The sequence below is a fragment of the Chaetodon trifascialis genome, chromosome 23 (assembly GCF_039877785.1).
Source record: "Chaetodon trifascialis isolate fChaTrf1 chromosome 23, fChaTrf1.hap1, whole genome shotgun sequence".
Taxonomy (NCBI): Eukaryota; Metazoa; Chordata; class Actinopteri; order Chaetodontiformes; family Chaetodontidae; genus Chaetodon; species Chaetodon trifascialis.
This window is the reverse complement of record NC_092078.1, coordinates 3,594,253-3,610,138: the sequence shown is the minus strand read 5'-3', so window position 1 is coordinate 3,610,138 and position 15,886 is coordinate 3,594,253. Positions and strand designations below refer to the sequence as shown.

Sequence of the window (15,886 nt, the reverse complement as noted above, 5' to 3'; positions counted from 1 at the left end):
AACCTTGTATGTCACCCCGGTCACAGTCTGGCAGAGAGCAGCATCCAGTCCTGCACCACTGGGCTCAGGGCCAGCTTCACCCAGCCCATGAACTGACAAGTTTTAGGACAAAAAAACCCATAACTGAAACTGCTTTTAAGGTCTCAGTGTTCCCAGAAAAAAATAGTGACACGATCGCATTGTATAGCACTGACACGCCTTTATTGTGAAGGCTACATCTCGCAACTTCCGGCATTGTTTCTGCTTCCTGTGAGCAGCTTACCGCAGCTTCAGGTTACAACACTTGCTGGGTCTTTAGCTGCCGCCGTTGAGCTGCTTCTTGACAGCCAGGCAGCAGCTCCTGTGGTCGCCCTGGGAGCCGTCCTCCCTCTCGGCTTTTTGGACTTCCGAGAAGCGCCGAAGAAATGAGCTCACTGTCGAGGTTTTAGTGAGTTTTGTGTTCTTGAGTACTTGAAACCACCTGAAGTGAACTGAGCTCAACCGTTGACTTGTCACCATGAGAAGCAGGAGCAACTCGGGCGTTAAACTGGACAACTATGCCCGGATGGTCCACCAGACTATCCTGAGACACCAAGTAGGTGCTTCATTAAGCTTTTCACGTATGTTTAGCAAACTTTGCATTTAAATAGAAGTAGTCTGTCAACTACAGGAGTAGCTGCTTCGTACCTGCAGCCAGGCAACGTTAGCTTCACCAGTGACTCTCTCAATGCGCACGGTGGGCGGGCTGAATAGATATTGCGCAAAGCGTTAGCACTCTTTCAAACAGATGCACATATTACACTGTCATGACTGGCGTGTGTCGTCAGTGAACGCAGCTTCGTGAGGTTTCAGTCAGGTTTGTGGCTCGCACCTCTCACTGACCTGCATCACGTGCTCAGACGCGGACTGACACCTGAATGTCACACACATGTGATTGTTGGACATCTTGCTTCAAAGTCGCGGCTGTTGATCTGCAGCTGAGATGCAGATGAGGCAGCCGGGCCAACATGCCGTGGTCCTGCAGAGACTGGAAGAGACTTCAGATGATTATGGAAGTGGACCCACTGAGGTCACCTTTGAGTCCGTCCCAGCTGGCCTCCAGCCAGGCTGCAGTTGCATACAGTTCACTGCTCAGATGGATCACTGCGCTGATGAGGTGACAGTGGGGGCTTATATATGTGTGAACCAGAGATCTGAGGCTTGTGCAGCCTCTCGGTGCTCTCAGTAAAACCACTGGCAGCACAGATCCAGACTCTGTAGGTCACTTATAGTTGGAGTATTAAATGTCCCACTGCACTTGAAGCTCTCTCTTCTTTGTAGTTGATAAAACTTTGCTGTACTTTGATTTTTGTTCAAGGTTTTCAAAACCTTGAAGGAGTCTCCAGGTTGCATGATGACACCTGTTGCATGTGACAAATAAATCACCTTTAGGAAAACACTTAAATTTAATGCATTTTTATGTGTTATACGCTCTTTTAATAAGTGCTGTGTGGGTAACTACAGCCTTATATCACCTTAGGCATAATCCCATCGACAGTGCAGCACGTTGAACACATACCAAAGCGAAGGCCTCGACAAAGATCCAGCACGCCGGCTTCTCTCTGTTGGTGATGAAACTCGATGTTGAAAGAGCTGCCTGTGGGTTAGCTCGAATAAAATGACAAAAATATAACTTAAAAATCAGGAGAAATGATCGTTTTGTGGCACTGACGGAGAGAAAGAAGCTGTATTTATATTTCTGTGAGTCTACACAGGTTCAGCTCTCCTGTCTCACCTGGATGTGTGTTTGTTGTTAATAAGCTGTAAACGTCCTCTTTTCTGTGGGAAGCAGTGGGGCTTATGGGAAATGTAGTTTTGGGATATGTTGAGCTTTTAAACAACCTGTTTCATGCAGCTGTCGGTGCAGCTTTACTGAGTCACAAATCCCAGCGGAGTTAAAGATGTTTTTCACAGAAAATTAAGCAGTTTGAAAGGAGCAGATGATTTTAAGACGAGTTTAAGACACATTTTCTGTCCCCACACAACCAAATGTTGATCACTTTTTGTAGTAAATGAAGCCCTTCGGTGGCTCTGAAGACGCCTTCAAGTCAATTTTATTTCATCAGCGGAACATCAAAAATCACAAATCGGTCTCAAGTGACAAAAAATGTATTTTGAAGGTGATTTTTCTCTATTTTCTCACAATTTCCCAACCAAAACAATATAAAGCTAAACAAATACACTGCTGAAGATGCACCAGCTCCTCATTACTTAGCACTGACCTTTGACCTTTGACCCCTCCGTGTGCCTGACAGGACCCAGTGACGGGTCTTCTGCCGGGCGGCCTGGACCAGCCGCACTCCTGGGTCAGAGACAATGTTTACAGCATCTTGTCGGTGTGGGCCCTCAGTCTGGCCTACAGGAAGAACGCCGACAGGGACGAGGACAAGGCCAAAGCCTACGAGCTGGAGCAGGTCGGTGTGCAGCTCCTCCCCCCGCCGGGCCTCCCGTTTCTCTGCCTGCAGCCACGTGCTGAACGCGCTGACATTTAACCGTCTTCTCTCTGTGCAGAGCGTGGTGAAGCTGATGAGAGGCATCCTCCAGTGCATAATGAGGCAGGTATGTCATCTGCTCTCTCGTGCTTCGCCTTTCTCTCTCTTGCACGTGCAAACACACACGGGTTAAATCAGAGGTCCTGCTGCTAATGCTAGCATTAGCATTCATTTGTAGTCACCTGATGATACACGTCAGTCTGTTTTTCACCAGCTCTTCAGGGAAATATCTGTTTAGCCGCTAAAGTCGCTAACCTGATCTTTGAGTCATAATAACAGCTGCACTTTGGCTTTAAAAACAAAAACCACCAGCTAAAAGACACTAAAATGCTCTGCAGAGCTGAGGGGAATACATGTACACCATCATATAGTAGCTTGTCTGAAAATTCAATGAAGAAAATGGACAGAAACTGATCAAATCACTGCATGAAAATGTCTGTTTTGGCTGATTTTAGTGAATTAAATAGCTGAAAAATCAAAGCTCCTTTAAAACCAACGTTGCCATAAAGCTCATTGATCTGCAGCTCCGCCCACATGGTGTGATACAGCCTGAGGTGTTAAAGGACGTATCATCACCTTATCTCACCCTACTGTCCTCCAGCTGGACAAGGTGGAGAAGTTCAAATACAGCAGAAGTACCTCAGACTCGCTCCACGCCAAGTACGACACCCGCACCTGCGCTCCTGTCGTCGGCGACGACCAGTGGGGCCACCTGCAGGTGGACGCCACGTCCCTCTTCCTGTTCTTCCTCGCTCAGATGACCGCATCCGGTAAATATGCAAGCAGCACACTGAGTCTTTGCAGTTTGAGGGACATTTCTGTGAGTTTTCACGCGTTTATAGATGGGAATTTTGTGCGTTTTCGTGTTTTTGATCAAGAATATTTACGGTGATACGAAGGAAAAATGGTCATTATGTGTGTTTGCGCACCAGGTCTGCATATCGTCTACACCCAGGATGAAGTGGACGTAGTTCAGAATCTCATGTTCTACATCGAGACGGCCTACAAAGTGGCTGTAAGTGTTCGCTCACTGTCGACCAATGAGAACGCTTAAAGGTCCCAGAGTTCTGCTGGAGATTTTCGATGAAGCTTCTTCTTCTTCTGCTACTTGTTCTTCTTCTGCTTCTTCTTCTTTGTCTGCTTCTGTGTCTTCTTGTTCTTCTGCTCCTTCTTCTTCTTCTTCGTCTGCTTCTGTGTCTTCTTGTTCTTCTGCTCTTCTTCTTCTTCTTCTTCTGCTTCTTCTTCTTCGTCTGCTTCTGTGTCTTCTTGTTCTTCTGCTCTTCTTCTTGTTCTTCTGCTTCTTCTTCTTCGTCTGCTTCTGCGTCTTCTTGTTCTTCTGCTCCTTCTTCTTCTTCTTCTTCTTCTTCTTCTTCTTTTTCATCTGCTTCTTCTTCTTCGTCTTCTGTGTAGGTTGCTCTATTCGCTCCAAACCAGTTAATGGAAAAGTTCAGAATTCCCCGTATCCGTTAACGCCACGCTAACGCTGTCTTTCCTGGCTCCTCGCAGGATTACGGGATGTGGGAACGAGGAGACAAAACCAACCAGGGCATCACTGAGATCAACGCCAGCTCTATAGGCATGGCCAAGGTGAACACACACACTGACACACACGCGCTGGTCTTTGCTTTCTCCTCAGTGTGCTACAGGAGGTGAGCGGTGGAGCAGGTAGCAGGAGGAGAAAACAGCTCCTGAGCGCTGAGCGAGGCCGAACAGGTGCTCCGGTAAAAAAAATCCCTGGCTGGGTGGAAGGTGTCTAGTCGCCGCAACGGCCTTTACGATGACCTTTAGACGACCCGGACCCTCCAGACTAGCTCTGGATCAGATGAAGGACTTTGTTTTGGTGCCGTGTGTGTGTGTGTGCGTGCACGGCGGCGGCGGCGCCTCCTGACGTCAGCGCAGATTAATGTGACGCTGCTGAAAATCACCAGGTTTCACACAACAGGAAAGCGACCGTGCGCCTGACACTGCTGTCCTTGGCCAGCCGCGGACAGGGGGATCAGGTTCTCTGCGGTCTTCCAAGAATGGCGTCTCACTCAGAAATAACACAGTACTCGCAGTACCCAGTACACACACACACACACACACACACACACACAGAGTTTAATTTAAGACTGTGGAGACAGGCGCCGCTGCAGGACGTTCCCTCCGTTAACTACATGAACTTATTAGTACTTCAAACATGCTCTTTAATCTGCTGCCGTTCGATGCAGTACTACCATGTGTACACATAACACTGGGGTACTACACACTGTACAGTATGTACTGCATGTACACTATGGATTACTGCACTGTACTCTGCTGTGGTCTTTAACGGGGGTCATGTGACTGTATGTCCTCCAGGCAGCTCTGGAGGCTTTGGACGACCTAAACCTGTTTGGGGCAAAAGGAGGACCTGGATCTGTGGTCCACGCCTTGGCTGATGACATACAGCACTGCCAGGTACACACACACGCACACACACACACACACACACACACACACACACACCTTCAGATCCAAATAGGTTTGTTTTCCTGTTGAACGTCAAATTTGGTCTCTGTCCTCCCTCCTCATCAGTCCATCCTGACGTCGATGTTACCCAGAGCCTCCATGTCCAAAGAGGTGGACGCCGGAGTCCTCGCCATCATCTCGTATCCTGCCTTCGCTGTCGAGGACATGAGCATCGTCAACCTCACCAAGGAGGAGATCATCTCTAAGCTGCAGGTGCGGAGAAGTGCGGTGAAATAGAAAGAAAACGCTTAGTTTACGGCGGATTCGTCCTTGCTGACTCGCCTCTGTGTCCGTTCAGGGTCGATACGGCTGCTGCAGGTTTCTCAGAGACGGACACAAAACGCCTAAAGAGGTAAAACAGGCTGCAAACGAAGCTGCTGCCTCCTTCAGTTCATGCGTTTCTGTAGACCGAAGCTTTGACGAGCGTTAAGCTCAAAGATAAACTAAAACAAACACGTCGGGGGGCTGAAGGGGGCTGCAGCCGCATGAAACTCTTTCTGTAGCTCTCCTGGTGAAGTAGCTTAGCTTTTAGCTCTTTCTATAACTCTCTTGGCTATGTAGCTTAGCATTTAGCTCTTTCGTTAGCTCTCCTGGTTAAGTTGCTTAGCTTTTAGCTTTTGCTATGACTCTCTTGGCTTAGTAGCTTAGCGTTTAGCTCTTCCTTTTTATTAGGAAGCAGAAAAGATTAAGAAACAAAGAAAGTCACATCAGAAAAGTCAACTGTGTGACACTGTATAAGATGCAGATATTAATTAAGTTATTTTTCTTTCTCTTCCGTTTTCCTTCCCCCTCACACTGATGTCATCTGATTCTTCTTCTTTGCTCCTCCAGGATCCAAACCGTCTGTATTACGAGTCTGCAGAGCTGAAGCTCTTTGAAAACATCGAGTGTGAGTGGCCGCTGTTCTGGACCTACCTCATCCTGGACGGCATTTTTATCAACAGCCCGGAGCAGGTAATTTCAGTCTGTGTGTGTGTGTGTGTGTGTGTGTGTGTGTCCAAGCATCGTTATTTGCCTCCTGTCTGTCATGCAGGTAAATGTCTGACACGGTCTCTGTTCGCCCATCCAGGTGCAGGAGTACCAGGAGGCTCTGGAGGGCATCCTGATCAAGCAGAAAGACGGCATGCGACTGCTGCCGGAGCTCTACAGTGTCCCCCCAGACAAGGTGATGCCTTCGAGGGGAAGCTGTGAGAAAAGATAACGCTGTGAATCTGCTCGGGCTGTTGTTAAGCGTTCTGGACTGTCATTAAGATTCGGTCCTTTAACCCCTGAATTCACCGAGCGCACAGCTGATCGCCGCCATGCGAGGCAGCGTGTGCAATTCCAGCGTCTCCATTTCAGAAGCGTCTCCCCACAGAGAGTCCCCACTGAGTCTATTTTTGACCTGTCAATCTGCACAGAGCAGATCAAGCCAGACAGGAAATCAGACACAGGAAAAGTGTAGAGAACCTGGTTAATTTTCAAAATAAAACACCCTCTGTGGACTCTCAGTCGAACTTCAACGATAAAGGAAATTAAAACAGGCAAACTCAGGTTTTTGTAGGGTTTTGTTGTCTCTGCATACTTCAGCACCAGCACTGACTTATTCTGGTGTTTGTTTGCGTGTAAAAACAGGTGGAGGAGGAGTATGTGAACCCTCACTCTGTGGAGAGGATCCCGATGGGCAAACTTCCTCTGAAGTGGGGACAGTCTCTTTACATCCTGGGAAACCTTTTGTCCGAGGTGAGCTGGAACATGCAGTGTTCTGTACAGAAACGTTGTTTTTTAGCAGACCTGTTTGCTAAACATGAAGCAGGAGCCGTGGGTCAGTTAGCTTAGCTTAGCATAAAGACTGGAAAGAGAGGGAAACCGCTAGCGTGACTAGATATTGATCGTGATCTTCAGAGGTGCTGGGAGATTTAGTCGCCTCTGGACAGAACCAGGCTAGCTGTTCCCCCTGTTTCAAGTCTTTATGCTAAGCTAAGCTAACGGAAAGTTTTTTTAATGACCAGTTGAATCAGCATTTAGCACAGTTTTTTTTACTTCTTCTATTTCCTAAATCCTTTTTCCTAAAATCGTTTTAGTTATTTTTCGTTACATTAAAAATTCTTATTGTTTTTTCTGTTTTGTCTTGTCATTACTTCGTTAATTTGTTTGTGTTTATTACATTATCACATCCAGCAAACAGATTTTCAGGCTCTCACTTTTAAAGCTCCGTCTCATTTTTAAGGGATTTCTGGCCCCCGGGGAGATCGACCCTCTTAACCGGCGCTTCTCCACCATCCCCAAACCCGACGTGGTCGTGCAGGGTGAGTTCAGTTGACGAGGCCTCAGCACGTCGTCTTTCGACCAGTGGGCGCCGAGGCGATGGCTGCGCATGCTCAAAGCTTCTCTTCCCTCCTGCAGTGTCAGTTCTGGCAGAGACTGAGGAGATCAAGCAGCTGCTGCTGAAGAACGGTATCGAGGTGGAGACGGTCGCCGACATCCATCCCATCCATGTGCAGCCCTCCAGAGTCCTGAGCCACATCTACGCCAGACTCGGTACGAGCTCGCTGGACGTTTTCTGGGCATCAGAAATCACAAGTTTTTTCATTTCATCAGGAGGTTTTTCAGGGGCCGTGGGTGGACGAAGTGCCTTGTATTCCTTCTAACAGCCAGCAGGGGGCGACACCACTGTTTGCAAAGAGAAGCTAATGAGAAAACGACCCTTCTTGTCTCCTGATTTCGCAGGTCGTAACCCGAGGCTGGGTCTGACGGGGCGACCCTACAGGAGGATAGGGGTGCTGGGAACCTCCAAGTTCTACATCATCAGAAACACCATATTCTCCTTCACACCTCAGGTTAACAAGAAACCGCAGCCATCCTTCAGTCCCAGTTCAAACCAGCAGAGCATGTAAGAATCACAGCTTGCACTGCTCTCCTCACCCCTCCTCACCCCTCCTTCCTCCCGTTAACCCCTCCAGTTCATCGACCACCAGCAGTTCTACTTGGCGCTGGACAACAAAATGATCGTGGAGATGCTGAGGACAGAGATCGCCTACCTCTCATGCAGGTGGAGGATGACCGGACGGCCCACCGTCACTTTTCCCATTTCACAGAGCATGCTGAGTAAGTAGGACACACACACACACACACACACACACACACACACACACACACACACACACACACACACGCTTCATAATGCCTGCAAAAGTGGAAAATGTCTTTTTCTTTTTCTTTGATGCCACGTGCATCTGCAAAAGTGCATGCATTCCTCATCTTGTGTGTGTGTGTGTGTGTGTGTGTGTGTGTGTGTGTGTGTGTGTGTGTGTGTGTGTGTGTGTGTGTGTGTGTGTGTTTAGCTGAAGACCACACAAACCTGGACCCTGCAGTCTTGGCCACGCTGAAGAAGCTGCAGGATGGATATTTTGGAGGAGCGAGGTGACGAGGACTTGATGTATTTTGACGGCTGGTTACTGAGTTCTGTCGTTTGTGTTATAAGTATTCAGTATTTGTACTCAGCGTGGAGTATTTCTACTTTAAATCCGGGCTACAGGCCTGAATGTCATGCAGTTCATCTTTCCACCTTCACCTTCACCTCACGTGTTTCTCCTCCTCCAGGATCCAGACGGGGAAGCTGTCGGAGTTCATGACCACTTCCTGTTTCGCTCACCTGAGCTTCCTGGACGGTAAGGGTCCCGGCAGCATGAGCCGCCGCGAGGAAGAGTATGATGATGATGATGACGCCGATGGATACGTGCATGAGTTACGCTGTGACGATGGTAAGAGAAAACAGACTGACGGATGGACGGGGAGGAATGGTGACGCCGGCGATGGAGCGGCGCTCGTTTGCTCTCCATCGCTGGTTTGACCGTTCCTGGCTGTGACACGTGGAGGCACGTGAAGCAGATGTACTTCACCTGTATGAGCTGTCAGTACCAATAACCTACTAAGACCCTCAAAACGACAAACTCCAGCTGAGCCCATTTTAAACTCCAAAAAAACTCTAAAACACCTGTGGAATATCTCACCTGTAACCTGTAGCAGACTCTCATTAATCTCCACTTCCTGCTTTCTCCTGCGGTCACATGATCCCTGATCCCGCCCCGTCCCGTCCTCTCTGTGCTGGTCTGTCGGCTGCTCGAGCTGCGTTAAAACGTCTGCCTTCATCTGATGTCTTAAAGTCTGCATGTGGATGATGAATTTTTAATCGTTAGTGGATCTTTTGAAATCGCTGCTCCCGGAAACGCTCTGAGCCCGTGTGCATCCCTGTGCCTCACATTTTCAAACACTTTCCTTCTGATGTTTCATTTCTTTTCATCGTCGCTTTTTCTTTTGCGCTCTGTGGTCGTTTCTCTCTTCGCCCCCCTCCCCCCTCCCTCTGCAGAGGCCGATGACCTCGCCCAGTACCTGGACCACCTGCTGGCTCACTCCACCCCCAAGAAGCCCGCGCAGCAGGTCGGCGGTCTGGGGAGGTTCAAGGCCATCGCCACCAAAACCAAGGAGATGGTGTCTCTGAAGAACAAGGCTCAGGACCTCAACGTCCACAGTGAGTGGACGCGTCGTTTGGGAATCTGAGGTGTCCTCTGAAGACGCTCACACCTGACTGCTCTTTGTTTTTGCGTCTTTTTGTCCAGATGTCAACATGTACCTGTCCAACAAGCTGTTCCGCTCCTCTCAGCCGTCCCTCAACCTGAACCTCCCAGACTCCTCTGCGCCGCAGGACGCTCAGGTGTGCTGTTGCATCCTTCAATCCTGATGCTGTCCTTCAGCTTCAGGCTTCAGCTTGACCTTCCCGCCTCTGTCCTCCAGGTCCCCGAGGTGACGGTCACAGCAGAGAGCGGCATCCCCAGAGACGCCAGCGGCGCCATCGACTACAACGCGCTGGCCCTGCTGCTGAAGGACATGCAGAGTCTCCAGGACCAGGCAGACATACTCTACATCCTCTTCAAAGACAAGTGAGGGACAGTTTTACAGAGCTGCAGGTCAGGCTGAGACGTCCTCAGCTGCACCCTGGGACGAACTCTTCGTCCTTGTTTCTCGAGTGTTTTAACGAATGCAGGGGTTTCTGTACACGCACGCGCTCTGTGCGGCCCTCGTCAGACTGTGTGCGCTTGTTGTCCTCACAGGGGGATGGACTGGGACACCCGTCTGCACGGCAAAGGCTCCACGGTGAGATCTCTGCTGACCGACCTTTACGAGAAGGCGGGTGAACTCAAACACTGGAGCCTCATCAGGATGATCTCTGGCATGCTGAGGAAGAAGGTGGAGGAGCTCGACTCGGTACGACACACACACGCTTTACCCCTTCGTCAAATATGGTGGAATATCTGTATTCGCATCAACAGCTTTTCCACCTGATCTCATGTTTCCCAGCGCTCTCTCTCTGATTGGTTGTGATCCGTCCGTAGGCCTGCTCTGATTTGCTGGCCCACCAGAAGCACCTGACAGTGGGTCTGCCTCCCGAGCCCAGAGAGAAGACCATCGCCGCCCCCATCCCCCCCGACCAGCTGGCCGCCCTCATCGATGAGGCCAGCGACAACAACATCAGCGTGGCCATACTCACTCAGGTGAGTCCCGCGCTCCGCCGTCACCTGGGCGCTCCTCCTCCTGTCCTCCTCTTTAATCTGTCCTCCCCCTGCAGGAGATCATGGTGTACCTGGCTATGAGCATCAGGACTCAGCCCAGCCTGTTCAGTGAGATGTTCAGGCTCCGCATTGGCCTGATCATCCAGGTGATGGCCACCGAGCTGGCCCAGTCACTCAACTGCTCAGGTGAGGCGGGAAAGAGAGGAAGTGATGTTTTAAAACAGATCTGAAACTACAGATGACTTTCTCAACTCTGTGTGTGTGTGTGTGTGTGTGTGTGTGTGTGTGTGTGTGTGTGTGTGTGTGTGTGTGTGTGTGTGTGTGTGTGTGTGTGTGTGTGTGTAGGAGAGGAGGCCACCGAGAGCTTGATGAGTCTCAGTCCATCAGAGCTGAAGAACCTCCTCCACCACATCCTCAGCGGGAAGGAGTTTGGAGTGCAGCGCAGCGGTCAGTCCACCAATCCAAACGCTCGATCGTAACGACCAATCACACCCTGCATCGCACGCGCAGCCAATCAGATGCTGCCCTGTGTTTCCTATTTCTCAGCTTGCTTGTTTTTTTTCCTCCCTCCGCAGTCAGAGAGCTGGACGCCGGCGTCAGTCCCGCCATCTCCATCCACCACCTGGGCAACGTGGGCGCCACCAAGAGCGAGAGAGCCGGCATCAGCAAGCTGAAGAGCGACATGAAGATGGTAGGACGCCGCGCAGAAGAACTCTGTTTTTACCCTGGTTTGCATTTTATTGTCGCCACCATTTTTCAGAGAAAAGTACGGTGGCCCTGACAGCTCAACACGAAACGCATGCAAATAAGAAAAGGGTTAAAAAACGTTCACCGGTTTGACAAAACGTGCGCTCGCTAAGTGAGGAAACGCAAGAAACGCTGCGAGCAGAACAGCCGACACAGAAACTGACTTTTGTCTCTTTGCAGCTGGAACACAGGTTGTCTCTGACGGACCCGAGTAAGGTGATGATGATGATGATGATGATGATGATGATGATGATGATGATGATGATGATGTGGGAGCAGATCAGGTGCTAATTCACAGGCTAATCGTGGAGAAATGAACGGGCGAGCTGCATCGGTGGAAATAATTCAGACTAGCTGATGAGCTGCGGAGATTTAGAATCCAAACGAAGATGAAAACGATGAAATCTTCTGGTGAAATCGTGTTTGGGTTGAACTCAGCAGAGCGGCTTGTGCACTGATTCGTTCACAGCTTGGTTTTTGTGTTGCAGGCGGAGCACAGGTTGTCCTTGACGGATCCACTCAAGGTGAAGGAATATTAACTCTGGCTGTTTTTCTTTTCACCGTGAGCTCATCAGACATCAGTAAACGCAGCAGAAGTGCAGAGCGTGCTGCCGCTGTTGATTCACCTTCCATGTAAACGTCACCAATCAGAGCTTTCAGCTGCACCTCGCTGGCTTCATCATCAGATGGAGGACGCTCAGACGTGCAGGACTTCCTGTCCCTGGTGGACGGCGGCTTCTTTCCCAGAGCGAACTCCATCTGCTGATGAAGCGACAGCCGCTTCGCTGCTTCCAGTCGCGACGCTCAGCTCGATAACGCTGCCTGTTCTGTCTTTGTTTCGATCCAGGAGCCCAGGTTGTCTCTGACCGACCCGGTTGGCGAGGTGATGATGATGATGATGATGGTGATGATGAGGAGTAAATTCACCTGACTGACTTTGGAAAACGAGTTCCTGCTTTCGGGAAAACAAACGTGGCTTTGCTACTGGTTGTCAACAATTAGCGCTATTTAGCATTGGAGCATTTCATTCATTGTGTTTCCTCTGTTGCAGATGGACCGCAGGGTGTCTCTGAGCGACTCAGTTAAGGTGATGATGATGAGACGAGGAAGAGTTAGCTGCTGGGATTTGATTGTCGTGATTGAGTTTTAATGTTAATGTGATGCAGAGGGCTCACGGGTTGTCTCTGACACAGCTGATCAAAGCGATGATGATGATCATAATGATGATGATGATGATGATGAGGCAGTCACATCCTCCTAACAGGAAGTTCAAGTCCATAAAGTGGATTTTTTTCTGTCTCCCTTTCAGCTCGAGCAGCCGCTGATGTTTCCTCGAAAGGTGACAACAGTAACCACGTTTAAAGCCGGTTTTCTGTTAATTCACCTGAGCTAATTAACACGACATCCACTAACTGGAGCAGATCAGACGTTAACACTGCCGCCATGTTCAGCCCTGCAGGCCTGCGGCTCAAAGGCCTGCACTGTTTGCTCAGATGACATTTTGTGCAACTGAAAACCCAAAAATAATTCTATAATTCCTTTTCATCTAAGTGGCAGAAGAGCAGTTTAATTTATTAAACGCACTCATGTTGATCAAAACGTTCGAGCTCTTGTCCGTCTGTTAATTCGCTGTAAAATGATAATGAGGTTTGGTTTATGCGTCGCTGAGTTTGGAGCCGCCTCTGCTTCACCTGGACACTTGTGAATTAACCTGCAGCGTCTCTCATTCTCTGGCCTCATCTCTCATTTCTCATCCTCATGCAGACTCGTGCATGCTGCGTCCTCGTCCTCGTCCTCGTCCTCGTCCTCGCAGCCTGAAGCTGGAGTCCTCCGGCTGTTTTCTGTCACCGTCCAGTCTCTGGTTTTTCACTTTGTGCATCTTTTGTGTTTCTCTCCCCTCCTTTTTGCTCTTTTCCCGCCTCTCAGGGTTTGCGAGCTCATTCTGTGGACTTAGAAAACTTTGAATCCGGGGTAAAGATTTGTATATTAATCAGATATTTGCCAACATTTGGGGAGCATTCCTCCGGGTTGCTTCACGCCTCGGAAAGAGGAAGAGGACGCTGATCCTTCAGGATAAACTGCTTTAAGTCTTTTTGTTTGCTCCGTTTTGGCTTTCCAGAGGTACAGGCTGCCGTCCATCGAGTCTCTGGACATTCCCGAGAGCATTACAGTCGCCAAGGACACCAGACACGGCCAATGGCTGCGCAGGAGGCGTCTGGACGGAGCGCTGAACCGCGTCCCCGTCGGCTTCTATCAGAAGGTCTGGAAGATCCTGCAGAAGGTCAGTCTGAGTGTCCCGGTCACGCATGAAGACACCTGGTGAATTAGTTTTTAAAGTCATGGGTGTACGTTGTCTTCTAGTGCCACGGTTTGTCCATCGAAGGGTTTGTCCTTCCGTCTTCAACCACCAGAGAGGTAAAACCTGACTCCGAACATGTTTGTCATTCAGGTAAATGAGTCTGAACCAGCCAGTCCTCCTGTCTCATCATTGTTTGTCCCTCCTCGTCTTCTCGTCCTCTCTGATTCGCCGTCCAGATGACGCCAGGGGAGATCAAATTCTCCGTCCACGTGGAGACGGTTTTGAACCGCGTCCCTCAGCCCGAGTACCGGCAGCTGCTGGTGGAGGCCATCCTGGTGCTCACCATGCTGGCCGACGTGGAGATCCAGAGCATCGGCTCCATCATCCACGTGGAGAAGATCGTCCACCTGGCCAACGACATGTTCCTCAAGGACCAGGTGAGCAGGGGCGCCGGGAGACTCTCAGCGTTGATACCTGTGTGATGGAGCGAGGAGGGATTTTCACGTGTCCTTCCTCTCCAGAGGGACCTGGGAGCCGAGGAGCACATCCTGGAGAGGGACCTGTCCACCGGAGTGTGCAGGCTGCTGTACGACAGCGCCCCCAGCGGCCGCTTCGGGAGCATGACCTACCTCACCAAGGCCGTGGCGGCGTACGTGCAGGACTTCCTGCCCAGCGGCTCGTGCGCGGTGCAGTGAGACCTCTCAGTGCGTTGGAATGAAAAGCTAACGTTTGTCACGTTAACAGATCTGATGAATGTCCTCACTGTGTGTTAGAGTGTGTGAGGCTGCAGGTGAGACGTGTTACACTTTGTGTTATTTATGTGCAAATCAGATCAGACTTCAGCAGCGGACGCACACGGTTTGTCAAACCGGCTGTTTTTCGGCATGTGCCTGTTACCTCCGAGCTCGCAGCACCTGGCCGTACCTGAGCGATGACGTCTTCACCAAACCCGACGGTGCGCGAGGAGGAAGCGGCACGTTTGTGTTCGGGACTACTTCCTCTCGCGTCTGTCGGTCATGGCGAAGGAACAGGTGGCTCAGCGTGACCTGTTCCTTCATCATGACCTCTGAACTGTGGCTCGTATCAGACTTGATGTAAAAATATCTAAAACCAGCAGACTCATCGTTACAGCGATTCGACGTTATTAGAGATGCATTGATTACGCATTTTCAGCCAGAGTACGCACAGTCTTCATGCTCTGTCTCACCGGAGCTCATCATCCTCACTTCATCTCAGCAAAGCGTCGCTCTGGCTTTGCAGCTCGTGTCGCTTTACCTCCAGCAAACACGACGTGAGAGATGACGACTGATCTGAATCTATCGACTATCTATTTGACTGATCGATGATCAAAGAAAGCTAAAACATGAGGTGTCTTAAAGAGCGCGCCGGCCGGTGTGGGAGATTTTTTTTAAACGTTGTTGCACTTAAAAACGTAAATGAAACTACTGGAGCTGTTTTATTCTGAACTATGCAAACGTAGCCGACTGGGAGATCCAAGCCGCCTTGTTTTTGAACACTTGACGCGTTGATTTGCTGTAAATGGGAGAGTTTTCCGCGTGCAGTGGCCTCATGTCTGAAACGCCTTAATTCCCTGCAGCTAGACTGAGATTTGTGTCGTTTTAGAGTAATTGCAGTCAAACTTACATTTGTTTTACATTTTTATTGACATGTTTCACATTTAACTGTTTGCCGCACAAACGTTTGAATGAATAAAGGTTTCATGAAGGTGATCCAGACTGTTTGACCTTGTAAGCTGTGATGTTTGATGACGTGAGCGCCACACTCCAGGTGAACTACTGCTGGATGCTGTTTTTGAGACTAATCCTGTAATAAAACTGAGCGGTTGGTGTCTAACTCGAAGCTGCTGTAGCTCAGCGGGGTGTTGTGTCCTTGTCTCGGCCCCTCCTGCACTTCTCCACCTCGTCAGCTCGAAGATGACTGAGAGAAATGGTCGAGAGCTCCAGAAAGAGCCGCTGCATGGACCTCGTGTTGGGGCTGTTCTGTCAGCAGTGCTCATTTGTAGTCAATAATTAATTCACATGATCATCATTTATTTATCCGTCTAAATGAGGTTATGTTGAAAATCCTTCTCTAGCTCAGTATCTCACTGTCTTAACACTGATGTAGACTCAAAAATAACTATATGGAATAATGATTTTGGCCCTATGGCTCTGAGTAATAAATAAATTAGGCCAATAAAAACTTAGAATGAACACTCAAAACTTTTGGAAATTCTGAGATCATCCAAATACCCCTCCTGCCAGTCCAACTCAGGATGAAGAAGTTCTACT

The 15,886-nt window shown here is 49.5% G+C and overlaps 1 protein-coding gene across 1 annotated transcript; it reads left to right on the top strand.

Moving 5' to 3' along the window:
• Window positions 1-295: 295 nt before the first annotated feature.
• Window positions 296-14,291, top strand: phka1a (phosphorylase kinase, alpha 1a (muscle)). The gene is made up of 35 exons (XM_070993069.1): window positions 296-574; window positions 2,274-2,432; window positions 2,530-2,577; window positions 3,112-3,280; window positions 3,443-3,525; window positions 4,017-4,097; window positions 4,851-4,949; window positions 5,067-5,213; window positions 5,299-5,352; window positions 5,832-5,954; window positions 6,070-6,165; window positions 6,615-6,722; window positions 7,210-7,288; window positions 7,386-7,520; window positions 7,710-7,819; window positions 7,943-8,087; window positions 8,324-8,402; window positions 8,583-8,743; window positions 9,349-9,510; window positions 9,599-9,693; window positions 9,774-9,919; window positions 10,091-10,244; window positions 10,373-10,531; window positions 10,606-10,735; window positions 10,895-10,996; window positions 11,125-11,240; window positions 11,785-11,820; window positions 12,144-12,179; window positions 12,348-12,383; window positions 12,606-12,635; window positions 13,223-13,267; window positions 13,416-13,577; window positions 13,658-13,711; window positions 13,832-14,032; window positions 14,117-14,291. The coding sequence occupies exons 1-35, from the start codon at window positions 497-499 to the stop codon at window positions 14,288-14,290; spliced, it is 3,792 nt and encodes a 1,263-aa protein (XP_070849170.1). The 5' UTR covers window positions 296-496; the 3' UTR covers window position 14,291.
• The last annotated feature ends 1,595 nt before the right edge of the window (window positions 14,292-15,886 follow it).

Excerpts from the sequence above, each read along its gene's own strand:
- phka1a (XM_070993069.1), top strand. The coding sequence starts at position 497 with ATGAGAAGCAGGAGCAACTCGGGCGTTAAACTGGACAACTATGCCCGG. Across the intron at positions 7,289-7,385 it reads ACCCGACGTGGTCGTGCAGG|TGTCAGTTCTGGCAGAGACT; the intron begins GTGAGTTCAGTT and ends TCCCTCCTGCAG. Across the intron at positions 12,636-13,222 it reads CGCTGATGTTTCCTCGAAAG|GGTTTGCGAGCTCATTCTGT; the intron begins GTGACAACAGTA and ends CCCGCCTCTCAG.